Source organism: Fusarium flagelliforme, assembly GCF_020744385.1.
Source record: "Fusarium flagelliforme strain FIESC 12 MPI-CAGE-AA-0113 chromosome Unknown B0J16scaffold_3, whole genome shotgun sequence".
Taxonomy (NCBI): domain Eukaryota; kingdom Fungi; phylum Ascomycota; class Sordariomycetes; order Hypocreales; family Nectriaceae; genus Fusarium; species Fusarium flagelliforme.
In genome coordinates, this window is record NW_025763505.1 from 21,634 (window position 1) to 48,826 (window position 27,193).

Consider the following 27,193-nt stretch of genomic DNA (forward strand, 5'->3'; position numbering starts at 1 on the left):
TCATGTGCGATACTACTTCTAAAATGACACCCGAAAATCTCCCAGACTACCTCACCATCCCAGGGAAGACTATCCCCAGCTTTCATTGTCGCGTGGGCAAAAAGCATGATGATCGCCAACCTCTACCAGCCAATACCTACGGGTACCCTGTGCCTGGCGTGCAGTCGCCTTCGTCTACATCGGTCATGGCCCGCGACTACTTTGTAAGGTATCAAAGCAAGACTCCTTTATCATTATTCCGTCTCTGATTATGATTTTACACAGTGACCAGACTTGGTCGAATATACTCGCCCATGGGGACTTTGATTACATCGTTGTGGGTTCGGGCTTCACTGCTCTGGCGTTTATCCAGAAAACCCTGGAACTTGATCCAGCCACTAAAATCCTTTGCCTAGAGCGTGGAGGTAAATATGCCCCGCCTTCCAGTCTTAATAGAATCCCCGTCTCATTCGTTCATCTTACAGGCTTCTGGCTCCCCTCTCACTTCCAGAATCTACCAATTCCCTTCAAAATGGTTCTTGGAGGTCCTTCTGAGACATTCCCTTGGACCCTCTCGCGCAAGACCTTTGAAACAGAGGAACTCAAGTTCTTACACGGCTCTTGTCCTTTTTTCGGAGGCCGATCCACCTTCTGGTCTGCCTGGAGCCCACAGCCTACTCCAGACCTCATGCGAGACTTTCCCGAATCCATGATAAGAACAGCCGAGAAAGACGGCTTCTGGCAAGAGACTAAAAAGCTGTTGAATGTCACAACTGCGAACCAGATCCAAGATGGTATCTTTGGGTCTCTGCAGACTGCCATTGATAACATTCTTGAACACTCAGTGAAAAACATCCCAACTGCCAAAACTGCTGAGTCAGCCCCGCTTGCCGTTGGACGACAAAGCCCATCTTCCACTCTGCGCTTCAACAAGTTTTCCGTACCTGGGCCTCTTCTTGGCATCTTGGAAAAGCAGAGGCAGCGCGCCAAGGCTAACGCTAATGAGGCATCTCCACTAGAGATAATGGTTGACTGTACCGTGAAGAATATGATCAAAGGTGACGATGATGATTTTGTCCGTGTTATCGAAACCAGCAAGGGTGCGCTATCGTGGACTGGTAACAAGACCAGGATCATTCTCTGCACTGGGGCTATTGCCAATGCTACGATCTTACTTAACTCTTTTGAGAGTTGCCGTGACACCGTCGGTAGGAGACTTACCGGCCACTATGATACCCACATCTCAGCACGATGCCCCGTCAAGAATATCAAGGGTTGGGAAAAGGAAAAGACCCTCCAGGTGGCGGCTGCATACGTGGCTGGCAAGGATCCCAAGACTGGTCTACAGTATCATGTCTCTGTCACAGCTGTGAACAGTCCCAACCCAGAGGACGATGCAGAGGATTTGGCTCGGGAGTGTCCTGACTATGCTGCTGCTGCGACCTATGATCAACTGGTGGGCTCTGAGAACCACGTTGTGTTTGGTACGAAGCCCGTTGTTGGCAAGAGATGATCAATGCTAACTTTGTACTGTCCAGTCTGCTCCGCTCTCGGGGAGTTTAATGAGAACAACAAAAACAATCATGTCACACTTAACAAGGGCACAGACCCGACTTGTAACGTCACCTTGCAATATACCTTGAGCGACGAGGATCGTACCGCCTGGGATGTAATGGACCAGGGTACTTACGACACGATCAAAGAAATGGCAGGTGGCGATGCACACGAGTCGGATATCGAATGGTGGAATGAAGCATCTCATAAATGGTTCAAGAACAAACCGCCAGTCGAAACCATTCGAATCCCTGGTGTTGTCCATGAGTCAAGCACTTGTTTCATGGGACCTAAAGACATTGGTGGCTCTGTGGATGAGCTTTATCGCCCTCATGGGATTGAGAATGTTCATGTCACTGGATCTGCTATTTTCCCAACTGCGGGTAGTTGGAATCCTACCATGACCATGTGTGGATATGCCCAAGATCTGGCTCGTAGGCTGCATGAGATGAAGGGTTCAGATGGCAAGCAAGAGTAACGGGGTGATAGTTGGATCTGTATTTTACTCAAGATAATCTACAGTCTATCAACCATAATCAGTAATACTTGACTTTAGGTACTAAGTTCCTTTGATCTCGATGCTTTAGGTTTCTTGCTTTCCTCAGCTGAAACTCTAGTCTTTGACCTCCGTCATCACACGATTCGTGCGATATGTCGAAAGATAGCTCAATGCGATCCTTCGTATCCCCAGACAGTCCTGCTCCGCTTAATATATCCCCTTCATTGGACCTGTGGCCTGCTAAAACACTGATGAGACCAAACCCACCGGATACAGGTGAGGAACAAAATGCGATCCGGACGATAAGGAGTACCAAGGCAATGATCGGGTGGGCTAGAAGAACAAGTGCCAGAAGAGGGCTGCGTTTGAGCACTATAACTGTCTTCCAAGCTTGATCTGCCCTGTGGTATTTGAACTGAGCTAGGTCATTCGGCGACAAGTGGTTTGTTGGAGAGTCAATGCCACAGTACGCAGCAAGTCGAGACCAGAATAGCGCTGAAACAACCGCCGTGAGACGAACCTTGCCTTTTTCGTCAAGCTTTCCTGTTTCCAAGTCACCAAGAAAGTCTCCAAGCAGAAATACTGCGTCGTTAAGATGTAGAGCTACGCAGCCAGCAGGGAGTTTTGTACCGAATCTTCTGGTGCAATCACCTTCGATAAGATCGACGGTACTACGAGTAATCTTCCATTTGCCATCGCAAATGAGATGTTGGCTGGCGAATCTGAATGGTTCTTTTTGAAACCTCTCCCTCGTCGGCCTCACCTTTCTATCCTTTTCCATGGGAAGAAGAATAAAAAAGTCCAAGATCTGGTCATCCTTCCAGAGAGTCGATAGCCACTTGTGCCACTTGTCACGAGAGATGTACACTGGTTCTTTAGCCGAGCCTTTGTCGTAAATTTGTTTCCACCAGCTTTCGTCATTCCGATGTTGATCAACTTCGGGGTCCAGCTAGAGCCTTGACTTCGGCCGCAGCAGTATACGACTGCCCGCTGTGAAGGTTTTCTCTTATGGCATTAACATAAGATGAACTCGGTGCATCGAGCATGGCAACTGAGTTGTTTTCCAGCAACAACATGTTGAAACCGAAAGGGTGTGGTGGAGAGGGTAGCTGTGTCGCGTTGGTGGACATGAATGGAATTGTCGCGTTTATCATGAGAGAAGAGCCAGCAGAGAAGTTAGCAAGACCGCCAGGGCCAGTAAGCCCATAGTCCCCTCCACTTGTGCGTAATACAGTGGTGATCTTGCCGCCAACGAATGTCTTGTAACTAACGCTGAGAAGGAGTGGAAATGCCAGAGACGACGCTAGAAGTAACGTTCACCGCTGACTTGCTCGTCGCCTGTTCAAAAGACTACCCAAAGCACTTCGCTTAACAATCGAATCGTAGTTCTGGAGGAGACTTCCACATCTTGTTTCGAGTTGCAGGAAGACAATAGTTGTCAGTTTGCTGGTACAGAGGTCGATAAGAGAAAGCATCAAGCCGACGATAATAAGCTGATACTTTTGTCCCAAATATGCTGCCGTGGCTGAATGAAAATAACAGATCAGGCCAGTGATGCTGCAGCCAAAGCACGCTAGCAGTGCGGCAATCTCGGAGACGTAACAAAGCTGTCTCTCCATGGGCTTACCGAGTCCATGGTTCCCTTGGCTGGTGTTGAAAGGCTCGTACGCAGATACATCATTGCTTGGTATGACTCGGTGGCGCGGCGCCAAATGTAGGAAGGAGTCCATTGGGGATTTGATTAAACTTGTCTTGTACGGAAATGGAAGTACTTTATTTCATGAAATAAATTGAGAGGAAAAAGGACTTTCGTACCGGCGGATATCGATCTGATTTTATGGGTAAGAATTGTCGTCCCATTCTCGGAGTCAATATTGTTGAAAGTCGAACAAAGAATATTGATATCACCAATGAAAGAAGGCCGAGTTGAGTAGGGTCTGGTCAGCTTCTGCAACCTTTCGTACAGTTGGGTGTCATGGTCGCCAATCAGAGTGCAACACGATATCAGCTGGAAGAGGAACCAACACCCACCTGTGCTGTGATCGAAATCAGGCTCTCAGCAAACGATGGCGTCTATCACCCGCTACGATATGCCATCTCCCGCAGCATATGGACGTCGAGTATGTTCAATCCCAGACATCAATTATCATTCCGAGGGATAGATTTATTAGTCCGGTTATCATGTTTACTCCCTTGCGATCACTCGTTGGACCTCTCAAGCCTGGTTCTGGATCTGCTTGTACTTGTACTTGTGCAAATGGCTGCATGAGCTGAAACTAAAGTAGTTGCTGTTTAAACTGACGTGTCATAGAATAAAACAGGCTCTCTACAATCTATTCTCATTGCCCAGAGAACCTAACATCGTTCCAAGCACTGTTTCATATTAGACAGTAGCTTCGATCAAGTTCTAGCCAAGACAGTAAAAATTGTTTATGGACCTTGATGGCAATGAAAGCGTGGCCTGAGGGCTGAACAGTTATTACCGACAGGAACAAGAAGAGGCAATAGTGAAACATCGCCTTCATTGACTATTTGAACGCTCGACCAATAATATACCGCTGATACATGTGGCACTGATGAAGTCGTTCAGAAGGTACTCTTGATATCCGGCAACCCATGACAATCAATCAGCACTATAGCCCTGCAATACCAACTCCTTGCAATACCAAGAAATCTCTTTCCTCGTGTCGACGACCATGACATCGGCAGGTGACTGGAAACCGAAACTTCCGTATTGACTTCCACTGTCTTTTCGTCATATTTTTATTCGCCCAAATCCCGTCTACACTCACATACCTGCAGTTTTTCGTACTTTTTATCAACAATTCCAATCCCGGTTGGCGGAAGATCCTGACCCTAATACATGCGCGCAATAAAACACAATGTCTTTGCTATCGAGGTTTGAGTAGACTTAAATTTCGGGTATTATAGGGTAAGTTGAGTGGAACTACAAAAGCAACCACTGATCAAAAGACTGTAATCCGCCGAGGTGTCGTCTGTAAAGCTTTATAAACTCTCCACCTGAGAATGTCACGGACAGTAAGGAAGGGACTTTTGCTTTCAGTTGTTACCAACCAACAACATGTTCAACATCCGTGATTGGACAGGTACTGGTACAAGCTCGTTTACAGCTTCTTGCAAGCCGACTTGGCAAGCTTGGCTAATTTTATTCTAGGCTGCCGTCTTGGCAGTCCCACTAAAGCAGGGGTAGTCTCGCATGTTTCTAAATGACGGGTCCATACCATTCGCTATAAAGTAAACGAACCAACCCTACAGAGATCCGTGCCTCTACTTGGCAGTCAATCCCTTCATTCGTTCTTTTTCAATCCCGCCGACTTCACTCTTTCAGTTGTCGCACCGCCATCATGTTGGTTTCTACGCTCGCTTTCGCATGTCCCCTCATCTGGGGTGCACGCGCTTTTGTTCCCTACAATCAACCTTATGTTGGCGAGTGGATGAAAGACAACCAGGCCTGTCTCAAGGTCCTTTTATCAGACATTGACTGCGATGAGAACCTCATCGACATGGGAAGCACTGGCTGGGAAGGCACTCTCGAGGGTGATGACGACTTTGTGATAACAGATGGCATTTGCGCCAAGAAGTGCGGCGACTCGCTTCAGAAATGGCACAATTCCTTCCAGAAACATTGCGCCAAGGAAGCGATACGAGAGCCGCCTATGATGGACGGCCGTAACCAGCTTTGTGATAAAGATGCCAAGACAGGAAAATACTGCAACGGTTCGTATGAGGATCTCTTCAATTTGTTCATGGTGCTAACATTGTCGAACAGTCATCATTGACAAGTTCCCTGAAGGAGACGAAGACTATGATGCCAGTGGACTCCCCGTCAAGTATATGTGCGAGCCTTGTTATGTCAGACGTCTCTGGGCATTTGACATCAGCTCTTACAGCCCTGCCAATGGATGGATCGAAGATATGCGTGACCGGATGGACAAGGAATGCCCCAAGTCGGTACTCGTTGGGAAGGATGCTCTGACTGCAACAACCGCGCCTTCTACGACAATGACCGCCTCACCGGAATCCTCGGACGTTTCAAGCACGGTCACCAGTGCAGGTGAAGCCGTTACCACCGCGGCGAGCACCCCAGAAGCGACCAATACTGCAGTGGCAGAAGTAACTGCCTCGCTGGAGGACAATGCAGGTTTGAAGCTTGATTCTTGGGGACTCGGCAAGTCATTGGTGCTTGTTCTGGGGATGGGTTTCTTTTACCTATAAGCTGTAGATCTGAGATAGAGTTGTCTTACAGGCATACATAGCTCAATAGCATGTTACTCCCATGTATTTTTGAGTCCACTCTATCTATAAACAATCCCTGTCTTGCTTTACTTGAACAGGTGCTTGTTAACCGGTGTAATTGACCCCTTGCCCTCAAGCACAGCCATAACATTCTCCATAGCCAACCTCTCGAACCCAATCGAAGTATCCAACGCACCACCAGCCGTATGACACGTCAGTGTAGCATTCCTCATCTTCTGCAATCTTGGATTCGGTCTTGGCTCATCCTCAAAAACATCTAGCCCCACCGCAAACAGATGTCCCGAATCCATGGCATCAGCGACAGCCTCTTCATCCACCAAGCTGCCTCGTGCGATATTGACCAGTCGTGATCCCTTCTTCATTTTGGCAATCTCGTCTCGTCCTAAAATCTTCTTTCCTCCAGCGCCAGGGGCAGCGATCACAACACAGTCGGCGATTGCTAGCATGTCTTTGAGCTTTGCATAGTGCGTTGCCTCAATGGCGGCTTCTTGCTCTAGTGACTTTCGGAAGGGATCATGGTAGACGATACACATACCCAGTGCCTTGTAAGTTTTGAGGGCAATCTGATACCCGATATTGCCCAAACCAATCATACCAAGTGTATGACCACGAGGGTTGTATGCTGTGAGCTGGGTATGAGCATGAGCATCTCTAAAGTCGTCCTCGCTCCCTCTAGCCGCCATGTTTGACCACTGCATATTTCTAAAGACAGAGATAATGTGATAAAGCGCCATATCAGCAACTGCCTCAGAAGATGCAGCTGCCCCATTGCAGTATAGAATGCCTGCTTCAGCCATGAAATCGACATCAGCCCAGTCATAGCCAGCCCCAGCCGAAGCATAGACTTTGACCGACTTGGGCAAAAGGGGAATCAGCTCCCGATCCCAACGTCCCATTTCACCACCTGTGATCCAGAATGGGCGCATGACGGCTTGAAAGTCACCCCATTTCTTCTGTCGAAGGGCTTCCAGAAACGGACCGCGCTGGCGTTCTTCTGCTGACGGTCGAATGATGGTGAACTTCGCTTCAAGTTTCTGGTAAAGTTCATGATTGTATTTGATCGGATCTCCAATGTGGAGGATCGTAGGCTTTCGGTCGGCTGACATCGTGAGATATGAAGAAGGTGTGGGGTAAATTGGAGTAGCCGTAAGTATCAGCGCATCAGCGGTAGGTGTTATGTCTGGTCTAATATCTGCAGAACACATTGAGATGCAACCGGTTAACCAACCGACGATTTTAACTGCAAAACATCGGTCTACTGTCCGTGAACTCCTCATCATGCCGATCGGATATCGCGAACATGTAAGATGAATGGACCTTGAATCCGTCTCTTCGGCTCGGCTGTCAACAAGACGATGCTACTGGCTGTGGTTTGTCGATCCATCGGAAACTGGTCGGAATAAGCGTGGATTGGCCAGAGGAGGGAAACTACGTGATTCATGAGGTTGCATTCGCAGGGTTCCTTCCCCGCTCGACTTGTTTTCCCCAGACTCTTTACCCCAGGTCTCCAGTTTTATGGTGGGTCGTCGGCAAAATTGGGTGTTAGTAGAATGGAAGCAGCGAAGACTGTTGTTCCAATAAATACAGCGCTCGAACTCTCGCTTCTTTTTGAGATCAACAACCTCCATTTCATAGATCGAGTCATTTTGAAACACAATCTCGAGTCAAGATGGCTGGTGAAGACATGATCAAGGACAACTGCGAGGAGGTCCGGCTTGAGACTCTGGATGGAGTCTCCGCTGATATCCATGACCGGCCGACCAAGGAGAAGGCTCTAGTAAGACGAATCGACAAGCGAATGATGCCTTTGATGATGCTTTTGTGTAAGTTTAGAAGATGTCGCAATTTAGCCCCACTTGACGTTTTGACCTGCAGATATTCTCAACTACCTCGATCGCAACAATATCGCGACCGCGCGACTTGGCAACTTTGAAGAGGATATTGGTCTTGTCAATGAACAGTACAATACTGTCATCAGTATCTTCTTCGTCGGTTATATTCTCACTCAAGTGCCTACGAACATGATCTTGAACAAAATGCGACCGTCTATCTTTTTGGTATGTATTGATGCTGTATGGGGTACTTCTGAGAGCCTGGCTAACTCATCAGCCTTCCATCATGGTCTGCTGGGCAACTGTTAGCGCATGTACTGGAGCTGTAAAGAGCTATGAAGGCATGATTGCCCTTAGGTTCATCCTTGGCTTCGTCGAGGCACCTTTCTTCCGTAAGCTAAACCCAATCACCAGACTTTCATTACGACTAATCACCTATCGCAGCTGGCGCCCTCTTTTTGTTCAGCTCATGGTATACCAAGAAGGAACTTGCCGTCCGCATATCAGTTCTCTACGCTGCCGGCCAAATGGCCGGTGCCTTCGGCGGCCTTCTCGGAAGTGCTATCATGGCTGGGATGGATGGTAAAGCTGGGCTTGCTAACTGGAGGTGGCTTTGTACGTTCCTTTCCCCATTGCCTCGAGGAACCCCGAACTAATAATCTTGCAGTCATCATTGAAGGATGCGCAACGTATCCCGCCGCAGTCGTTACATACTTTGTGGTCCCCGATTATCCTGCCACGACACGCTGGCTCAGCGACGAAGAGCGCCGAATTGCCGTCCTAAGAATGGCGGAAGATGCAAACAAGGAGGATGATCGCGCGGATGTGTCAGCATGGGAAGGTACAAAGATGGCTTTTGCTGATCCTGCGCTTTACATGATCTGGATCATGCAACTTGGACTCAACACTGCTGCCGCTTTCACCAACTTCTTCCCCACCATTGTCAAAACTCTTGGGTACAGCTCAACGATTACACTTCTGCTCTCCGCGCCACCATATGTCTTCGCAGCTATCCTCGGCATTACCAATTCATGGCATAGTGATCGTGTCAACGAGCGATGGCTGCATGTTGTTTGGCCGCAAGTATTCTGTAGTGTCGGCTTCATCATCTCAGCTGTCACTCTGAACACTGCCGCTCGCTATATCGCTACATTCATGATGATGTCAATTTATGGATCCTTTGGCTGTATTCTGTCATGGGTGTCATCTTCACTGCCGCGTCCCTCGACAAAGCGCGCTATTTCGTATGCAGTTGTCAACGCGGGGTCCAACCTTGCTTCCATCTATGCCTCATACTTCTACCCATCCACTCAGGGTCCACGATACTGGCAGGCAAACGTAGCTAACGTGGCTTTCAGTGGGCTTTGTATTATTATGGCGACTGTGCTGAGGTTCTTCCTTGCTAGGAGAAACAGGAAGCTGGAGAAGGCAAGGGAACATGATATTCAGATGGAAGGCACTTTAAATGGAAGTGAGACTAAGGCTTTGACGGAGAAGTGGCAGTGTGGCTCTGAGTATGTTTATACTCTCTGAGCAGATCACAAGTCCGGCCGCTTAAAATTGGATAACTTTAAGTGTTAATATCCACCACAACATCGAGCCATTGCGGTAGATGTGAAAGATTCGATATGCTACAAAGTCAAAAGTGGAATTAGAATTAATTGAAAATGGTATTTTCTCATATGTTCTATCAAAGATTCCGCATCGGGATATCTTCAGTAGTGTGCTCCACTGCCACGTCATGCCGCACATGTATCTTGGACCACTTTCCTTGCTTATGGTCCGCCTCGCAAGCGCCATTATCATATAAACCGTCGGTCGAACCTTGTAAACTTCCGCTATCGTCAAGACGCTCGAATGAGCCATCTTCATGTATAGTTGTGATGTTCTTCCCGCGGCTGGGCTTTTGTCCAATAGTGACCAGTGTGGCAAGCCTGTTCCTATCATCTGTAAGGTTCGTTCCTTCGTCTCGTTTCGACTTGGATGTGCTGATGACTGTAGTTATCTTCGCCAATACGCGCTTTAGGAGCGGCGCGCACGGCGGCATGCAGGCTGCGATGATGGCGAGACAGATCTCGCTTGAAGATGCTAGGTTCCCGTAGAGGAGAGTTTGAGTGATGTTTTCCGACGTTTTAAAGATGAGATACAGAACGAGTCGAGCAATCGAGGCAAACACAACACTGAAAGAAAGTTATGTCAATAGGCAAAAATCCAAGCTGTTGTGGAAACTTACCTCCCGCCCATGAGGAATATAGAGGTGAGTGCCCATTTCTTGTCCCTGCCCATCTGCAACCGCCAAACCTCACGGATTGGAAGGGCAACAGTAACAAAGTCAAAGATAATATTAGGGATCGTAATTCCAATATAGAATTTGTTCGAGTCGATGCATTTGCTTGGTACTGAGTGATCCCAATAGCCACGGACTGGGTTACAGGTGAATACTGTGATGCCATGAGTTAGCATAGACGTCCTTTAAGGCGAGATTTGAGAAAGCGTTAGGTCGCTTACTGCTAACTATTACCACGGCAATACCCCAACCGGCCATCAAAGAAGCCATTATATACGTAGAATAACGGATCAACGGTGACGTCGAGAAGACGCGATAATACATTGCGAGAACTGCTATTTTGGATAACGGGCATGCGAAGCCATATGAAACCTCGACTGCAACAACAGCCTATTGTTCAAGATGAGCATATAGTTTTGTGACCACGACCGCCTTCCAACATACCTTTAAAAAGTTTGTAAGGCCGCCATCATATTCTTCCAGAACTTTGGTGATATTCTCTCCATAGCCAAAGTGCACAGCTGCGATGGTTAACATCGACCAATTAATTTGAAGGTAAAGGTTATAGTAGGAAACTCACCAACGCCTTCGCCGATGAGAAGAGCATGGCTCGCTACCTTGCAACAGTTAGTAAATTGTGATATGAAGTGTCTATGGAACGCCTACTAGTGCAGATATAGCAGTGTATTCCTCAGTTGACCATTTGGTCTTTGTAACATATTTCGATACGTACAGGCGCAAACAAACAAAGAGTGTAGCAATGAGACTAAGTGCGGCGTGCGGGGCGATCAAGACACTGGCGAGGTTGCGATCGGAGTAGTACGTGTTGCTGTCCATTGAGACCAATGGAGTGGATGTGTTACCTGCGCATGATGGAGTCGGGGGCTCTCCGCAAGGATATATAAACGATTACAGTATCTGTATGTGCAGAGGCCGATTGCAGGGTAGCATCTATAGTGCGATTGCCAAGAGACGGAGTGTGCTTGATTGGGTAACGCTTACATGTTGAACAGGTTACAATCTACATATTAAAGCTGGCTACAGACGAAACATTCCAAGTCCTCCCAGCCGCCTGGGGTTGCATTCCCAAAAACAACTACAGGGTCGCGTAAGCATTACCGCTGCTTTAGTGCAAGGGAAGCAGTAATTATTGGGCTCGGAGACGTCCTAGCGTCGGAACTAGACAAGGCGGATGACTTGGTAGTGTTCTACTAAACTTGCCGTGCCTTACGCTAGATAGTTGGGTAGCAAACCTTATTTCTTGTTGTTCTTGACTTTGCATCACTTATCAATATTGCTTTTCCCACTAAACAGCTGACTGTCAAGGGTCTGATTTACGAGCAAGACATAGGAGATTCGGTTAAGACACGGGACAACCTGGTAACATACAGGGTTGATGTTCCCCACCGCTTTGACACTGGAATTAAACTTTAAACTACGATCTGCACTATCATGAACTTGGCCTAGCTTTACAACAACCTTTGCATTGGCATGGGCTTCTGTTCTAGATCTGGAATATCCTAATTTTGCTCTTGCATTTGGAAGCGATAGGGCTGCCGGGTGGGCGGAGTTAAATCATGTCTTTCCTGTATATCCGGATCTAGCGACTTGCGAGGCTCATTACAGTAAGGAATGACGGCAAAGGCCCATTTGCACTTATCCTGTTCCTTATTTCCATGTTGGTCCTCAAAGTATCCTAAACTCGGAAACATCCAACCTCTCTAACCATGGAACCACACCATACGTCTTCTGCCACATTTCCAACACGTCGTCAAACTGGTACATGGCGGACTTGGGGTCCTCGCGATAACTCGCCCCGTATGCCCGCGTTTGTGTTTCGAACCATACCACTTCCTGCAGACGACTCCAGGCCTCGTCTTCATTCTCAGCGCCGGTGATGGGCTCAAGCCCCGAAGAGGCATGGTCGTGGATTCTCAAAATTACATTGGCGAGGTGTAAAGTCTCTTGACGGTTCTTCTTTCGCTTCTCATCCTGCCCATCCTCCTTTGTTTCGTCCTTACCACTATCTCGATCATCTGCATCTTGCTGAACTCCGTATCTTTCGCTAGTAGCGATGAAGTCGGTGGATGAAGGAGAGTGAATTTTACTTCCCTCACACGCCGAGTCCGTATCTTCCGAGGACTTTTCGCTACCGCGGTCCATCTTGGGAGACACGGGCAGTATCTCCTTGTTCTCATTATCATCATCCAGCATAGCGGCTCTGTCACCTCTAATACTCTCCTCAACTGCACAATGGCCATGCGGCTGGTCAACCTGGTGGCCTTCTTCCTGTTCGTCCCATTCGCTCTGATCTGTCTCTGACTCTCCGGAAGTCGAGTATACAGTAGGGTCCGGTTCTTCAATCTCCTTGGATTCGCGAATAGCTATCCAGCGGACCCAGCTGAGGTATTGTGCAAGCAAGTACCATATATCATCTAGCGGCTCACTTCTCTTCCCGTCACCATGATCTGGCTGTTCATCCGAGGAAGAATGGCCAGCCTCCTTTGAAATAGCTTTTCCTTGACGGGAGTTCCTGGTCTCCTTCTGATCCAATTCATCATTTGTAGTACCATGCTCTCTTTGGAACCACATCTCAGGCGGTGGCCGTCCGGCGTAGTCTACAGGGTTTTCGTCCCACTCACCTCGTGGCACTCCAGCCTCCCCAACTCTTGCGCCTGATGCAACTCGGTAACGTAGCTTAAAGCTGTACAGATCGCTGATATCATCTAGTGTGCCAATACGTTTATACTGATCATATGTGTAGGGACCATTATGAGTTGCCGACTCATGCTCAAGAAGAACGCATGCGAGCCGTCGCCGGCATTGGCTCTGATCCGGTGCCCACTCGTCTAATGTGGTGAAGAGCCCATAACATTCGAATTCCCGACACGGCAGGTTGAGACAACCATCTGTCGTCATGCGAAACATCATTCCCTCGTTTTCGTCCCAATCTTGACCGATGCGACGGATGCGATCATTGCCATGACTATCTTCCTCAATAACACTTAGAACAATGCCGTCTGCTGTAGGGCCTGTATAGAAAAAGTGCAGCTTGCGCAAGAAGCCATTGACACCCATGAATGTCCCAGTGGCATGCTTTCCAAAGCCAGTATCCAGGCGAGATTCGTACGCCCTGCAGATATATAATATGTCGACAACGGCTCGCTTATGCTGTTGGTGCCCCGGATGGTACAGTTCTACTGGGCATGCAGCGCTGAGCCATGACCATGAAGGTGCAATGTAGCCTTCGTAGTCCGGTTTAGTGCCGGGTATCCACCAGGTAAGTGACTCAGCCATAGTAGACCGCCATAGGCCGCAAGCGTATTCATCGCCGTTGAACAGGGCATGGAATTCCCTAGCTAGACTTGATAGTATGATAGGCAGGTCCGAGGCATAGGTGACAGACTTGTTTGAGAGATCTTGACACGTGGCGTTCCAGAGTTTGTGCAGCTTATCTTTTTGTTCTCTTCTTCTCAGCTTCGTATCCATGGCATCTGCAATCTGGATTTGGAATTTTGTCTCTCCATTGAAGATCTTCTGGAAAGGCGAACCAAATGGCATCGTCTCGCTGGCGAAGCAGGCCTTTCCAGTTCCACAGCACTCCCATACCATTTCTTTATCAGTGAAATGCAGGATGCGTCTGGACAACTGTCTCTCGCGATGGATCCATGCACGTGAAAGCGAAGGTGCAGAGTCCATCCACCCGAAACTGTTCTCCGAAGTTACCATCCATTCTTTGTCGAGTTTAGTGGCCTCAAAGTGAAGAGGCGTGATGTCGACATCTCGACGTTGTGCAAAGCAACCCGATCGGCTGTCTTGACCTTTGTCCGCCGAGATGTTCACCTTTGCGTTCATGTAGACTTTATCCATCACAGACGCTTCAGCTTTCCAGTCTGACTGGGAATCCTGGATAATGCACATCGAGTCAATCCAGAGCCAGTCCAGACCTAACCAAGATGCGATTTTAAAGGCGTCTTGGAACGTCTTGGGTAGGCTCTCCCAATCTAAGCCTTCAGCTTGTCTGCTTTCAATGTTCGTAGTCAAAAGCTTAGGGTTCTCTTTTGCGCCATGAGCACCCCAGCAATGGCTGAGAGATGCGTAATCGGTACCCTTGAATGCCTTGTCGTCCTTGTTGAGGCAAACTAAACGTACCACTCTGTTTTGCAGAGCCTGGTTAACATTGAGAAGACGAGTTGGGAGGTAGTCTTCATCGCGTCGATTACAGATATCGTGTTGTCCATCGGCGTTCTGCATACACCTCGCCACCCATGATAAAGCCAGAGCCTTCGCATTGTCATTATCGTTGGTATGACCATTCGTAGTTTCAATCAACCCTTCATCCGCAACACGAACGTCTCCATCGTCAATACTCGTCTCAAAGTATTTGCCAAAGTACTTCCTTGACCAGATGCCTAGCCGCAGTACATGCTGATAATTATAAATAGGCAACTTCTTCATTGAAGGATTATACATGACCATCCACATCTTGGTCTCTTTATTAGCGTTTCTGTGGGTGGTCCAGCAGCACTCGATTCTGTAATCCGGGTGCATGTTTGGCACCATATTCGGATACATCTTGATAATCTTGTCCCAGAGCTGACGACAGATGTAACAATGGTGGTATTTAGCAGACCTGAAGACCGATAGCAGAGACTCAGAGTGCAGCACATTGTTTTTCAATTTTTCTGGACCAGCCTGGGACGTGCAGAAATAGTTGAAGGTAGCTTTGCACGCATCGCATAGCTGGTGAGCACTGCGGAGTTGCATACTATCAAGTACATAGTCACCTTCAGCCTCTCTTAGTACCGAATAATCGGTCTCCTCTCCATCCACTTTACCCAACGTGTAATCGCGAGGCACAACTTCTTCCGGACTGCCTGGCACGAATATCAGGGTTTCTCCCCAACCCCGAGTTTGACCAACTGAGCTGTCAAAAAGCTCAATTGTCTTGTTACCACTGTCTCCCAACCTTTCCAAGATCGTCTCGTGCATTTCATTATGTACGGCTTCTGTTTCTTTACCTAGACGTCCTGCAGGTTGGCCAGGTAGGACGTAGGACTTTTGTGTCATTGTTTTTTGCGATGAGTGATATGTGCTTGTCGGATCCCAAGGTAGTAAACACAGTAAAAAGAAAACCTCTTTCGTTGGTATTAGTATAGATTTCTGCTTGCTCAGTGTAAGAAATGGCGTGAAGAGTGAGATGAAATATTTTAGGCAGGCAGTTAATGTAAGCCCCCGCAGAATCACGTGAGGCCTCTTGAATCCCGTGGAATAGCTTGTATAATACGCATATAATACAACGATAGTTAATGCGTTCAGAACGAATACCGGCAATCGAGTGATACTTGACTCGTGCACCATGTGCTGAATTATTTCTCCAACCTTGTTTTTGGCGAAGGCAAGGATTACATTTCTCATGATACGTGACTCAAGTTAAGCGATCTCCTCGGCGAGAACCAAGACATCCCCACAGATAGCGTAGATAAGAACCTGGAGATACGCGCTAAACCCCCTACGACTTTATGTCAGCAAGTAAAACTTGCACAATTTCTGGTCCATAATACCATGCTCTAGGGTATTATTCTCACTGCAATCCAGAATAGCCAATACAGTACCAAGACTGCCAGGTGTGTTGCAACGGAAATTGTTTCTAAAGCAGTACAAGATGGATTACTCGAAATGAATATATTGATTTCTAGGTAACTGAGCTTCTGTAGTGCCGGATATATTGAAGCTACAGCTAATTGATATGTTCGAAGGCACCGTCCAGCAGGCAACATCGAAATATAAGCGCTTAGTCAGCAGCATCAGGACGGCGGCTTTAAGACGGCGAGTAGATGGTCTTATTCTTGTTCTGTTTTTTTTATTTTGTAACATAAGCACTGTTATAGATCAGTGTAAAAGTGAGGACAGATTTATTCCGAAGATTCTGCTACTAATGTATGAGTAGGTCGTATGCTTCATGGATCGTTTAGAACCGTTTCAGGGATCTACTACTGCGCTAGTCTAGTCAGTGGTCCAGACTCCAGACCCTCACACAATTGAATAGAGGTGGACGCGCGTAACCTGACAGCCAACATCTCCGTCGTAAAGTGACAAGAGATGCATTGCAGAATTGTTCAATAGAGAGTTCCAATAAATGGTTAATAATGATGTATCCGCCACAAAAAACTGAATTTAGTCACTGACACGTACCATGAAGAAGATAAACGTTGTCGATGTCTCTGTTTTAATTGGACTATCCGTAATATTCGGCATTTTAACCGACTTGCCTCGTTTATTTTCGTTTGTTGGATCCGTTGTACGGCGCATCCAATCTAAAGGCTGAAACCTGTTATAACACTTACCCGAAGAGAACAAAGAATGGTCCGTGTCTTTCTCCACAATGGAACAGAGATCCTTCTAGGCCTGGACTTTTTTTTTCCCAACTGCGGCACAGTTCTGTTATTGTGGCTCAGACAACACTAGATGGGAAGGCGTCAAGGTAGTCCTAGATGGAAGAAGGCGGGTTCGCATCATGAGACCCCTTCTCTTACGTACTGATCTATTCATATTATCTACTACACCCCTGACAAGCCACTTACTACGACAGGTTAGGAAATCCCCGGTATCTCTCAATTTATCCTTGTACTACCACTAAATTTTCGTAATTGCGGCGCGAAAATGATGACTAGCCTGCCTGCAACGGTAAGGTTCAGAATGTCGAAGTAGGATTTGCTTACATGCTTATTCTTATAAAATGCCTGCCGAGTACGTTTAGTTTCTTAGTTCTGCTATTAGATTGATGTTTAGAAAACAGACATGGCTCTCTAATAACTTATGATGACGTTAAATCAGGCGAAAGGTACACAGCATTGATCTAACTTGCACCACACAGCACCCGATCAGCCTTCATCTTTGTTATTTCCGACTTAGGGTTTTGAAAATGATACGTAAATCCACTTTGTTTCGTGTCTTCCACCGTCCCTCGCGCCCCATACGAATTCTAGCCCTCTCTTTATTCTTTTTCACAGCATCATGGACTGTTTTAATCATATCGCCTTTACTTTGCCCCCGACAAGCTGATCTTGGGACGGACTACCCCTTGATCCATAAACATATCTATTCGTGTAATAGCACAGGAGGCGGTAAGTGTCCAATCCACAATAATGCTATAGGAGAACCTCATGATCCTAATCAGGAAATAAGCATGGTATATCCCCCCATCTTGGGCTGATGGTAATGACAGACAACCTCAGAATATTCTCGATGCTGCTCGCCAAGTTTCTCAAAGTGCTCTGTCCTGGAGGGAGAGACGGTTGCCCTTCTCAAATATCCCATTAATCGTTCACCAAACCTGGAAAACGACAGCAGCATATAGCTGGAATTCCAAAATCTTACCTTGGGTTGAACTATGGCTTGGGGCCGCAATAAAAGCTGAAAGTGGTCCTGAAATGGCGTACCTGTTCTGGGATGATGTCGGAATGCGTTCCCTGATTGAAGAATATGAGAAAGACTTTCTTGAGACTTATGATTCAATCTTAACTCCAGTCGAGCGAAGCGACGCGTTTCGCATTCTAGTGTGCAAACACTTTGGTGGGGTAGTAAGAACTCCCCAATGGCTACTCACCGTCATGTCTAACTATTTTAGTATGGCGATCTTGACACCGAACTCATACGGCATCCCGCTACCTGGATAAGCCCATCAGATATAAGCACTTGGACAGACACAGAAACACACATCGAATATGGATACCATAATCATTCAGTAATGCTAGACGACCAAACATCGGTAGTCAACTTTCTCTGGGGCTTAGAAGCTGATAATGACCCGGGCTCGGACGCATACTGGCGTCAAAGTTACACATACCCTCAGCAGCTATCACAATGGGCATTCGCAGCTGCCCCTCATCACCCGATAGTAACCCAATACATGGAAAACCTGCGCGGGTATACAAAAGACAACGAGACAGCGGCTCTGAATAGTGACCCTCTCAAGCGAACTGGCCCGGCAGCTGTCACACTGGCTACAAAATCTTTGTTAGAGGACCGTGTGGGATTTCGATGGGCAAGCTTGACGGGTGTCAAAGATGGGGGCAGACCGAAGTTGGTGGATGATGTTCTTATCCTTCCCATAACCGCCTTCCAGTAAGTTCAAATTGTATATATTCATTCAGAGGCTAATTATTCGAAGCCCAAGCCATGGAAGTCGTATTGAAACCATGGGAAGGAAACCTAGAAATGATCCAGAGGCAAGATTGACTCACCACGGCACTGGATCGTGGAAACATTTCAATCTGGCAGGGGAATATGGGAAGGTTTGTCGAAGACTTTTTGGTCTTTGTAGGGACTGGCCAAGACTCACAGGTTGAGGAGGATTCTGTACATTCCAAAACGAACATCTTGTAGATAATAGTTTGATGAGAGCTCTTCTGTCAGTTTACAGACAGCACATAGAGGGTGAAAATATGCAATCTGGTCCCTTGATGTTGTCCTTGGAGGAGCGAGAGAAGTAAAGCAGGGGAAGGTCAACTGTTGTACACCGGGTCCGACATGGAGGAGGTGCAATGGATGGTAGTGATGAAGCTTGGGAAGGCTTTAACCCGGTTACCGATTTGGTGGAAGTGGCTAGATTCGATCTTCTGGTTATATAATGCAAGATAACGTAAACGATTCTGTTATTGGAAATCTTAAATACAGAGTAACTTCATTACTATCTTGAAACAGGTACCTATTATTACCAGTTCTGATGAGACCTGTGAAAGCAAACAACAACACCACCTTGATCACCAAGGTACAATTCTACTTATGCCTACACTTACAAGGCAATTTTAAAGCTCTTCTAAAAGTGATAGCTAAGGTATAACCCCGCTCGCCCAGCTTTCCTCTTACTTTTTTCACAGGCATCCGGGTCGATTATTGAGCAAGTTGAGTTTCTAGAGTTCATCTACTCTATTCTATCTTCTCTTCCTAGGTATCTTAGGTAGGAAGCTAAAGACATCATTCTGAAAGTCAAGAGAGGACAGGAACAGGACATAAAGATATCTAAAAGCCACCAGGCCGATCGAAGAAGCGACTCCTGCACCCGCCCAAAGTGTGTACCGAGGTTTCTGTCTCAAACTGGTCGTGGGTTGGGGAGCATCTTGTGTTGAAGGAATGTAACGGTAACAAAGAGCCACTCCAACAAAAGAGAGAGCAACAATGGTAGCCGCCGACTTCATCCGAGGAGTGGATGGCTGACTGGATGCGGCGCTTCTTATGCGTTTTTTTGTTCCAACAGGGGAGGGGAGCATATTCGGGACTTCCCGACAGGTTGCCAATGTAGTATTGCTGCATTTTGTCCATGTTGTCTTCACTGTGGCCGGCATATTCATATGCCTCTGTACCATCGATTCCAGCGCTGCTCTCAAGAGCGACGAGACGAAGTTGGTGAAATTGTACACTATGAAAGCACGTTAGTTCTGCGTCTAAAATATTGGCTGCATTGCGGAAAGTTATTAGCTTACCACGACGATAAACCGCTATCCATAGCGTGTCTAAAGTGTCATGCTCGGCTAATTGTTCAAGAGGGATGACACTTTCGTTTGTCGGAGTATTAGTCGACGCCATTACGACTCATTCGTGATGGCGCAACAGAAAGAGCTTCGACACTATTGCAATAACAATGTCTGGACGTTTCATCAATGTAATCCATCTGTCTTGAGCTGCAAAGGCCGTGGTGGTAAGCATCCTGCGCTTAATAATAGCCGGCGGTCTTCCCAAAACAACCACTCGCCGTGGTCCCAAAACAGCCATTCGCCACGGTCCCAAAATGGGAATCTCAGATAGACGGCATCATCACGTATCCAGCCTAGACGATGCCACTCTATACAAGCCAGCTGCTCCGGATTCAATCAGATTTTGACAGAAATAAGTCGCTGTTGTCAAAGCAGCATGTTGCCCACGACAACTCCCATGGTATCAAATACAGCCTGATATTCTCACAAACACGTACAAAGAATTCACCATTGGATTGAATGGCCAGTATGATTCTCACAGTCTGGATATATCGTCCTTCGCCAACCTGGAACAACTGACGAAATCGCTCGCTGATGTCTTCGGGTTTGCTGATGTAAAATGTACGTCAAGGTCGTAGCTGTCGCCTGATTGACGGCATGTTTTCTACGCTCCGAGCTGACTAGATACAGCGTTGTGGCTTGTGAACCAACAGGGCAGTCATATCTCGACCCTGGAAGATGCGCAAAAGACCGGGGACAAAATTGAAGTACGGGCAACACGTTATGAGGCTGTTCGTGAACCCCCAGGGCCCCGCCTGCTACCTTTCGTTGGCAATCGTTATGAGTTGTACCCAGACGTTCTTGGAAACTATGACCGTTTATTCTCCTTATACGGTCCCATGATAAAGACCGTCAACATGGCAACAACGATCTATCACACCAATGACCCTGGGATCTCCCGTCACATATTGCGCGAAGACAAGCACTTCACCAAATCTACGTTCGACTCATCGCATCCGCTGCACTACATGGCCGACCAAGACTGTCTGTTTACATGTGACAGCGAATCGCCTGCCTTTACATCGAGTCACAAGTTTGTAGCACCAACAATGTCGCCACGCGCTGTGGCTCACTTCATGCCACCGATTCAGGACGCTGCACAATCTATCTTCCCGGCCTTTCACCAATTGGCTGAGCAGGATTTGGCGATCAATGTCTACCAGTACATGTTCAAGCTAGCAGCACAGATAATCTGGCGCGTGGTTCTCAACCAGGATCTGAAGCACTTCGAGTCGCCAAAGACACCACTATCGCTGCCTATCCGACTGTTTGGCCAGTATCTCTCGCTGATGAAAAAAGCGTCCTTGCAGCCACAGTGGGTTAAGTATCTCCCCTTTGGAGGCTCTGCGAAATTGAAAAGCGTCCGTCAGCAAGTGCTTCAAGTCACCGAACAAGCCATGGACGCCAGCGTCAAAAAGGATGGTCCATCTCTATCTCTGTCCGACCCTGAGGCCATGAAGTCAGCCACCTGCGTGGCCGACTTCCTATATCGCGCCGCTGATAAAGCCGGTAAGCGATTGTCGCAAGACCTGGTCCTGGCAAATGTCGTGGTGACTTGCGGAGCGGGCTTCACCGCCAGTTCGTCGCTACTGTCGTGGGCTCTATATGCACTCGTCCGATACCCCGGCAACCAGGAACGTCTGTTTGACGAGGTACCTCGCCACGTCTGTAATTCTGACAGTGTGAGTACTTGGACATATGACGAGATTCATGGCATGAAGTTGCTCGATTGCTTCGTCAAAGAGGTCCTCCGTCTCCACAGCCCCAGCTTCCAGACAGCGCGCAACGCCAAGCAAGACGCAGCCCTGCCCGATGGTCATTTCATCCGCGAAGGCTCTATCGTCATTGCATGCTTTCCCAGTATACAAAAGAACCCAGCACATTGGGATAACCTACTGCGGTTTGACCCTGACCGGTGGATGGAGAAAGGCTTTGCCACACAACAAGCCCGCCAGGGGTCATACACGCCGTTTCCGGCAGGGGGCCGGGGTTGTGTGGGATTTACTTTGGCGCTTACGCAGGTCAAGATAGACTTGGCAGAGCTGGTTCATCGATATGAGTTCCAAGAGGAGTCACTGGAGCCTATTATTTATGATCCTGAATTCCTAGTAGTGCGGCCACTCAACTTCTAAGCTGGAATAACAAGGCGAAAGAGTAGGATTGATTAAGCTAAGTATTAGATAAAGACATTTGTTACATCTATGTATTACAATCTGCTTCCGGTATACTCCTTGCACGTAAGATCAACGAATGACCTCTAGATCTTGTAGTCTCTCATATAGCTAGCTGTTAGAGCATGCCTTGATAAAGCTGACCACGGTCTTAGCAAGACTGGTTTCAAGGTCTGAGGGATTGACAGTTCCAACAATCGGCTGTACAACCTTCGAAGCCGAGGCAGGCAGATCAAGTGCCTGGATCAACTGAGGGTAATCTGTGAACGATCCATGTACGGTACCCTCGATTGTTATCTCCTTCTTTGTTCCTCGAAGTTTCGCAAAGAATTTGTTCCACGTCGCATCCTCCTTGCTATGGTTCGGACGACCGACAAGGAAAAACGGCTTGTCAAGACCTTGACTGAGTGCAGGCTCGAAGATCTGTCCGTCTAAGTCCATCCCACCGCAGATTCGCTTGTCTGAAAGGATCGCCACTGCTGCACTAGCTCCTCCGAGAGAATGACCAAGTGCGACTATTTTGTTCTTGTCAATCGAGCCAGGAAGCCCATTCAGCACCCTCTTGGGGAAGGAGGACTGCAGAGTTTCTGAGATAACAAAAGAGATATCCTCAGCTCGGACCTAGAAGATGATTTAGCGAAGTCACAGACATGATGTGGAGTAACATACCTTGGTCAATTTGATAAGAGATTTTGTCGTCTCCGGGATATTCCCGCTCATGATTGTCTTGCCATTGGGAAACTCGACAATATCAGCATCATAAGGGTGGTCAATCAAAACCACAACATTGCCAAAGCTAGCGAACGAGCGAGCCATGTTGCTGTAGAGGAGTCGGGAGTTGCCGGCACCAGGAGAGAAGATGACCAGCGGAAATCGTTTCTTGCTTCCACAGCCCTTCGGGGTATCGGGAGGTGAACAGACAGAGTACTCGAATGCTGCAAAAGTCTCATTCGACAGACCCATACGCTGGGCCTGCTGTCCGTAGAGTTGCGCAACAGCCGGAGTCATGTACGGGACTGTGGTTTCAGAGCACGATGGTGAGGCTACAGGCCAGAAGATTGAAGCAAGAACTTGTCGGTGACCTCGTTTGGGGTCGTAAGGGTCGATGCGATGCTTGTCGGTCATGGCATGAGTGCGAACAGCGACGCCGTAAGGTCCGTTCGGTTTGGGCAGTTGAATGGCATTGCCAAGTCCGACAAGGGACAATAGGAGAAGGGAGAACTGCATCTTTGAGTCGGGCAAGCGAGTTTGTTTAGTTGTTGAAAGATAAAGTAGAGAGCGATGGTGAGATGAAACAACTTTGGAAGAACCAAAGTCTTACTTATATACCGAACATATTCGACTACCATTCTGTTACAGCATGCCTAAGCCAACTTAACTTGGCGCAATTCCATCGAAGTTCTAGAAAACGAAGCATTACTATACCTAATCTGGTCAAGTTCGAGCGAGTCAACTTCTATCACGAGAAAAGCCCCCACTGACGGGAGATGTTCTGTGACCAGGATTACGACGCTGATGAAGCTAAAGTTCAGCTCTTGATTCAAGCTAAGGACGTCATTGGCTGGAAGCCCCGTCACGACTTTAGCGTCGCTCAATTATTTCTCAATCGGGTATAGCAGCCATCTGCGCCCAATCTCGCTCAATCACTGCCGCTTTCAGTATAAATCCCACGTCGCTAGCCATTGCCGACGCATCGTCAGCAACGGCACATCAACTTGACATCCGAAAATGCCTGTCGGCCCATTCGATGGGCGCAAGAAGCGATCGCGGTGCCTCCAGTGTGCTGCAGGTCATCTCAAAGTCTGTACCGGCATACGACATCTTGCATACGCAGCTAACCTTGATACCGATTAGTGCTCGGGCAGTTTTCCATGCACCAACTGTCAAAGGAAACAAACCAGTTGCAGTTTTGAGAAACAGAAATCTCAGCAGATATGGATCAACCACGCAGAGTCGGACAAAAAGGGTACGACTCGCGTAGCTTGTCCTCTTCCCAACGTGCAAATATCCAGGCCAATGATGATCGCGCCTTCAATTTGTGAGACACATTATCTACCTCGTTACTTCGATGTGTTTCTGCACCGGAATAACTTCAGCCCCGGTTCAAAAGTTTCAATTGACGTAATGACCCTGATGAAGGACCAGGGTCCCGACAGCTTTCTCCATAATGCTGTTCTTGGGCTGGGGGCCATGCAGGCTGTCAAGTTTAATTCATCGGAGGGTATAACTCCAAACAAGGCGTACGATTCAGCTGTTTGCTATTACTCGAAGTCAGTGACAGGGCTCCGGCAAGCCTTAGAAAGGTTCAACCATGGAGACAGCGCGCTTCATTCTATACTGTGGACCACACACCTGCTGGGGCTGTTTGAGGTAAGCCACCTCGTTAGAGTACACCAATAATGGTAATTGCTAATATTGCCAAGCTTATGACAGATGCAACTGGACAGGGTTGGGTGCAGCACTTAGTAGGTGGTACTTCCAAGGCTCTCGTAGCTGCCGGTCCCAAAGTGTGTTTGACAGGTCGGGGTAAGCGATTCTTCACTGAGATACGTATCTTCGAAGTTTGCAGAGCTATCATATTCAATGAGCCCACGTTTCTTGCAAACTCAGAGTGGAGGTTGCTTACAACAGGCATGCATCCAGAGTCGCAGGGTGATGACCATGGTCTCAATGCACTTTTGGATATTATCACTTTATGCTCGACGCTTCGTGTCCGGTATGTAACACCTGCTGTTAAGAAACACGTCTATTAATCATTTCTAGAGTTCACACACTTCTTTACACCTTGGAGCCACAAACTTGTGGAGAGCCTCAGCGGAATGTCAGCGATGCTTATGATATTGCTCTAGAAGGCTTTCGTTTAAGGCAAGCTCTCGTCGATTGGGAAGCCAGTATGACGAGACCTGAACGTTTAAAAGCAGCTGGTGGGGATACAGGCTTCTTCTTTCTTGCCCAAGCATTCTTCGCTGCAACGAGTATCTATCTATCGGGAGTTTTTGACTACGAGATGCCACATTGGCAGGAAATGGGTATCATAGCCCCCACTCTAAGCGAAGACGAGATCCAAGGACATGTCACGGACATTTTGACGCATACACGGGAGATCTTGATCAACTCCTCAATCTCTCCATTACTGACGCTTTTCCCACTTCGAGTTGCTGGGGCAAGGTCTTGGGAGACCTGGCAGCAGGAGTCCATCATGGGGAGCCTTTTGGCAATCGAGAAGTCATTTCCTGTTGCAGCTTCTTTTAGAGCAGACCTACAGGGCGTGTGGTCCCGACGAGGCTTATTGGCATAGAAGCAAGCAGAGATGCCGACAACAATTGGAAGATAGCTGAGCACGGGTTCAAATTCGCTGTTTCGTCAGTGTAACTTATTCTATACGCTCGGGAATCGAATTAGGATTTATTAATTTATTAAAACACAAAGTTTATATCATGAGTCACGCTGAGGAACGCGTCGGGTATCTTGGTGGTTATACGGTTCAAGCTCGACAGTGAAGGTATCATCAACTCGAATGCCTGCATTTTGCCCATTAACCAAGATCCCCTTGTCCGAGCCCTCATCACTCAATCTCTCCCACTTGCTCTCTCCGCGATTGATGTGGGTAGATGTGATCCCTCGGTCGGTAGGATTAGTGAAGCCCCGTTTTTGGCCCCGAGAACTGCTATCCCCTATTCTTCCACCACCAATGGTTATGAGGGTATTCGCGTTGGGGGTTCCGGACGATGCTTGGGTCTCGCGTCCGAATACTCGCTTGTAAAGGACGCGTAGAGATGGAAGTGAGGCCGCGATACAACCTATTCCTAGTTCTACACAGGAGAACAAAACAATCATGCCAATATAATCTGCTGCTTATTAGATCGAAGGCTCAAAGTGAAGTGACAGAGTCAAACGCACATTTAAGATTGTTATCAGGCTCTCGGTAATGTGAGATAAACGGGGCCCGAGCGACGGTAGCAATTGATGCGCTAGAAATGGATTAGTTAGAGCCAGATTGGGTTGCAGTAAGCGACTTTACACAGAGGCTAGAGACAAAAGTCCAAGAACTTGTAGTTTGGCTTTGATTGGCATCTGCGTTTTCCATAGCAGTATTCCAGGTAACACGACACAGCCAACATCGGTGACGATACTAGTGGCTGTATTGGTATGACTGATCCCAATTAAAGTTTCGGTGGTTGCACAAGTAGCCTTGCCTTCCAATACCAGATATGTGTTCCAATTCGCTTCAACTGGTCGACAGAATGTCAAAATACCAAAAAACGTAACGCAAAACGACGCCCAAGTTAACGCAAAGAGAACCCAGATAGAGTATCGTAGTATCGGCACGGCCTTGGCTGCGATTCTTCTGAGCGTCACGCAAACTGAGGTTTTGATCAGAGCGACGGCGACGACGTAGACGGTGATCCATATAATGTAAAACTTTTGCGACTCGGCTTGCATCCACGGGTTGAGATTTTCGTCTTTCGAACCAATTCCGACTGAGATCGCGTGCACGGCGAGACCTGTATCAGCAATGTAAATTACCTGCGAGGTCAGTATGTATCATACGTAAGAATGGGGATGGTCCATACCACGGCTCCTACAATGAGCCAGTCATCAAGTCCAAAAGTACCATCTTTCATACGAACTATAGCCCGCAGAGCAACAGTGATTGTAGCCAGAACGACAGATACCAGAGTAATAATGGTCATCGCTAGAGGGAAGCCCTCCAACGTGACAGATCTTACACTCTCATCTACCATGGTGGACTATACATTTGCGTCCCGTGAGTTTGTGTCGTAGAGTTGACCTTCATGAGTTATATATACTGGTAGACGTATTGCTATGCGACAAGGTGGCAATTATAAGCATAAAGTCACAGGTTATGATCTGTTTTAGTGGTAAGGTTGAAGATTTCGTGGAAATAACGCCAGCAACGGGATTGTCTGCCTCTTGACCAGACCAAGATTTCGACAAGGACTCATTGGCTGCGGGTACCACATTTCAGGAAGGGTACAGAGTAGTGTTGCCAATGGCTCAACTTACGAGAAACAATCCTTCAATACAAGCGATGG

At 47.6% G+C, this 27,193-nt stretch overlaps 11 protein-coding genes across 11 annotated transcripts; 6 read left to right on the forward strand and 5 right to left on the reverse strand.

The window, feature by feature from the left end:
- Window positions 1–23: 23 nt before the first annotated feature.
- On the forward strand, window positions 24–2,013 carry B0J16DRAFT_361656 (FAD/NAD(P)-binding domain-containing protein; the record flags this gene model as incomplete). The annotated part of the gene is made up of 4 exons (XM_046129768.1): window positions 24–208; window positions 265–404; window positions 465–1,463; window positions 1,518–2,013. The coding sequence occupies 4 exons, from the start codon at window positions 24–26 to the stop codon at window positions 2,009–2,011; spliced, it is 1,818 nt and encodes a 605-aa protein (XP_045983929.1).
- Window positions 2,014–5,338: 3,325 nt separating this feature from the next.
- B0J16DRAFT_412545 (uncharacterized protein) lies at window positions 5,339–6,298 on the forward strand. The gene is made up of 2 exons (XM_046133320.1): window positions 5,339–5,770; window positions 5,823–6,298. The coding sequence occupies exons 1-2, from the start codon at window positions 5,398–5,400 to the stop codon at window positions 6,266–6,268; spliced, it is 819 nt and encodes a 272-aa protein (XP_045983930.1). The 5' UTR covers window positions 5,339–5,397; the 3' UTR covers window positions 6,269–6,298.
- A 77-nt stretch (window positions 6,299–6,375) lies between these two features.
- On the reverse strand, window positions 6,376–7,416 carry B0J16DRAFT_265557 (uncharacterized protein; the record flags this gene model as incomplete). The annotated part of the gene is made up of 1 exon (XM_046123403.1): window positions 6,376–7,416. The coding sequence occupies one exon, from the start codon at window positions 7,414–7,416 to the stop codon at window positions 6,376–6,378; it is 1,041 nt and encodes a 346-aa protein (XP_045983931.1).
- A 578-nt stretch (window positions 7,417–7,994) lies between these two features.
- Window positions 7,995–9,675, forward strand: B0J16DRAFT_265559 (major facilitator superfamily domain-containing protein; the record flags this gene model as incomplete). The annotated part of the gene is made up of 5 exons (XM_046123404.1): window positions 7,995–8,133; window positions 8,186–8,367; window positions 8,420–8,534; window positions 8,587–8,757; window positions 8,810–9,675. The coding sequence occupies 5 exons, from the start codon at window positions 7,995–7,997 to the stop codon at window positions 9,673–9,675; spliced, it is 1,473 nt and encodes a 490-aa protein (XP_045983932.1).
- A 157-nt stretch (window positions 9,676–9,832) lies between these two features.
- Window positions 9,833–11,266, reverse strand: B0J16DRAFT_396132 (uncharacterized protein; the record flags this gene model as incomplete). Its single annotated transcript, XM_046132242.1, has 6 exons — window positions 9,833–10,322; window positions 10,376–10,583; window positions 10,651–10,819; window positions 10,874–10,950; window positions 11,010–11,046; window positions 11,096–11,266. The coding sequence occupies 6 exons, from the start codon at window positions 11,264–11,266 to the stop codon at window positions 9,833–9,835; spliced, it is 1,152 nt and encodes a 383-aa protein (XP_045983933.1).
- An 849-nt stretch (window positions 11,267–12,115) lies between these two features.
- Window positions 12,116–15,606, reverse strand: B0J16DRAFT_301627 (heterokaryon incompatibility protein-domain-containing protein; the record flags this gene model as incomplete). Its single annotated transcript, XM_046124605.1, has 1 exon — window positions 12,116–15,606. The coding sequence occupies exon 1, from the start codon at window positions 15,497–15,499 to the stop codon at window positions 12,116–12,118; it is 3,384 nt and encodes a 1,127-aa protein (XP_045983934.1). The 5' UTR covers window positions 15,500–15,606.
- Window positions 15,607–17,229: 1,623 nt separating this feature from the next.
- Window positions 17,230–19,054, forward strand: B0J16DRAFT_301628 (uncharacterized protein). Its single transcript, XM_046124606.1, has 4 exons — window positions 17,230–17,556; window positions 17,618–18,012; window positions 18,060–18,556; window positions 18,603–19,054. The coding sequence occupies exons 1-4, from the start codon at window positions 17,355–17,357 to the stop codon at window positions 18,778–18,780; spliced, it is 1,272 nt and encodes a 423-aa protein (XP_045983935.1). The 5' UTR covers window positions 17,230–17,354; the 3' UTR covers window positions 18,781–19,054.
- A 1,018-nt stretch (window positions 19,055–20,072) lies between these two features.
- Window positions 20,073–22,097, forward strand: B0J16DRAFT_361660 (cytochrome P450; the record flags this gene model as incomplete). Its single annotated transcript, XM_046129769.1, has 2 exons — window positions 20,073–20,093; window positions 20,694–22,097. 2 exons carry the CDS (start codon window positions 20,073–20,075, stop codon window positions 22,095–22,097), a joined length of 1,425 nt encoding a protein of 474 aa, XP_045983936.1.
- Window positions 22,098–22,112: 15 nt separating this feature from the next.
- B0J16DRAFT_361661 (Alpha/Beta hydrolase protein) lies at window positions 22,113–23,487 on the reverse strand. Its single transcript, XM_046129770.1, has 2 exons — window positions 22,806–23,487; window positions 22,113–22,757 (listed from the first exon to the last, which is right to left on the reverse strand). The coding sequence occupies exons 1-2, from the start codon at window positions 23,361–23,363 to the stop codon at window positions 22,248–22,250; spliced, it is 1,068 nt and encodes a 355-aa protein (XP_045983937.1). The 5' UTR covers window positions 23,364–23,487; the 3' UTR covers window positions 22,113–22,247.
- A 347-nt stretch (window positions 23,488–23,834) lies between these two features.
- B0J16DRAFT_336381 (uncharacterized protein) lies at window positions 23,835–25,576 on the forward strand. The gene is made up of 4 exons (XM_046127210.1): window positions 23,835–23,936; window positions 23,991–24,506; window positions 24,560–24,852; window positions 24,900–25,576. The coding sequence occupies exons 1-4, from the start codon at window positions 23,865–23,867 to the stop codon at window positions 25,432–25,434; spliced, it is 1,416 nt and encodes a 471-aa protein (XP_045983938.1). The 5' UTR covers window positions 23,835–23,864; the 3' UTR covers window positions 25,435–25,576.
- Window positions 25,496–26,881, reverse strand: B0J16DRAFT_396161 (uncharacterized protein; the record flags this gene model as incomplete). Its single annotated transcript, XM_046132243.1, has 4 exons — window positions 25,496–25,984; window positions 26,037–26,107; window positions 26,158–26,663; window positions 26,768–26,881. The coding sequence occupies 4 exons, from the start codon at window positions 26,879–26,881 to the stop codon at window positions 25,572–25,574; spliced, it is 1,104 nt and encodes a 367-aa protein (XP_045983939.1). The 3' UTR covers window positions 25,496–25,571.
- Window positions 26,882–27,193: the final 312 nt, after the last annotated feature.

Coding starts and splice junctions, on each gene's coding strand:
- B0J16DRAFT_412545 (XM_046133320.1), top strand. CDS start 5,398: ATGTTGGTTTCTACGCTCGCTTTCGCATGTCCCCTCATCTGGGGTGCA. Junction 5,771..5,822: donor GACAGGAAAATACTGCAACG/GTTCGTATGAGG, acceptor ATTGTCGAACAG/TCATCATTGACAAGTTCCCT.
- B0J16DRAFT_301628 (XM_046124606.1), top strand. CDS start 17,355: ATGATACGTAAATCCACTTTGTTTCGTGTCTTCCACCGTCCCTCGCGC. Junction 17,557..17,617: donor GTGTAATAGCACAGGAGGCG/GTAAGTGTCCAA, acceptor TCAGGAAATAAG/CATGGTATATCCCCCCATCT. Junction 18,557..18,602: donor CTTCCCATAACCGCCTTCCA/GTAAGTTCAAAT, acceptor AATTATTCGAAG/CCCAAGCCATGGAAGTCGTA.
- B0J16DRAFT_361661 (XM_046129770.1), bottom strand. CDS start 23,363: ATGCAGTTCTCCCTTCTCCTATTGTCCCTTGTCGGACTTGGCAATGCC. Junction 22,758..22,805: donor CTCTTATCAAATTGACCAAG/GTATGTTACTCC, acceptor ATCATCTTCTAG/GTCCGAGCTGAGGATATCTC.
- B0J16DRAFT_336381 (XM_046127210.1), top strand. CDS start 23,865: ATGCCTGTCGGCCCATTCGATGGGCGCAAGAAGCGATCGCGGTGCCTC. Junction 23,937..23,990: donor GTGCTGCAGGTCATCTCAAA/GTCTGTACCGGC, acceptor GATACCGATTAG/TGCTCGGGCAGTTTTCCATG. Junction 24,507..24,559: donor ACCTGCTGGGGCTGTTTGAG/GTAAGCCACCTC, acceptor AATATTGCCAAG/CTTATGACAGATGCAACTGG.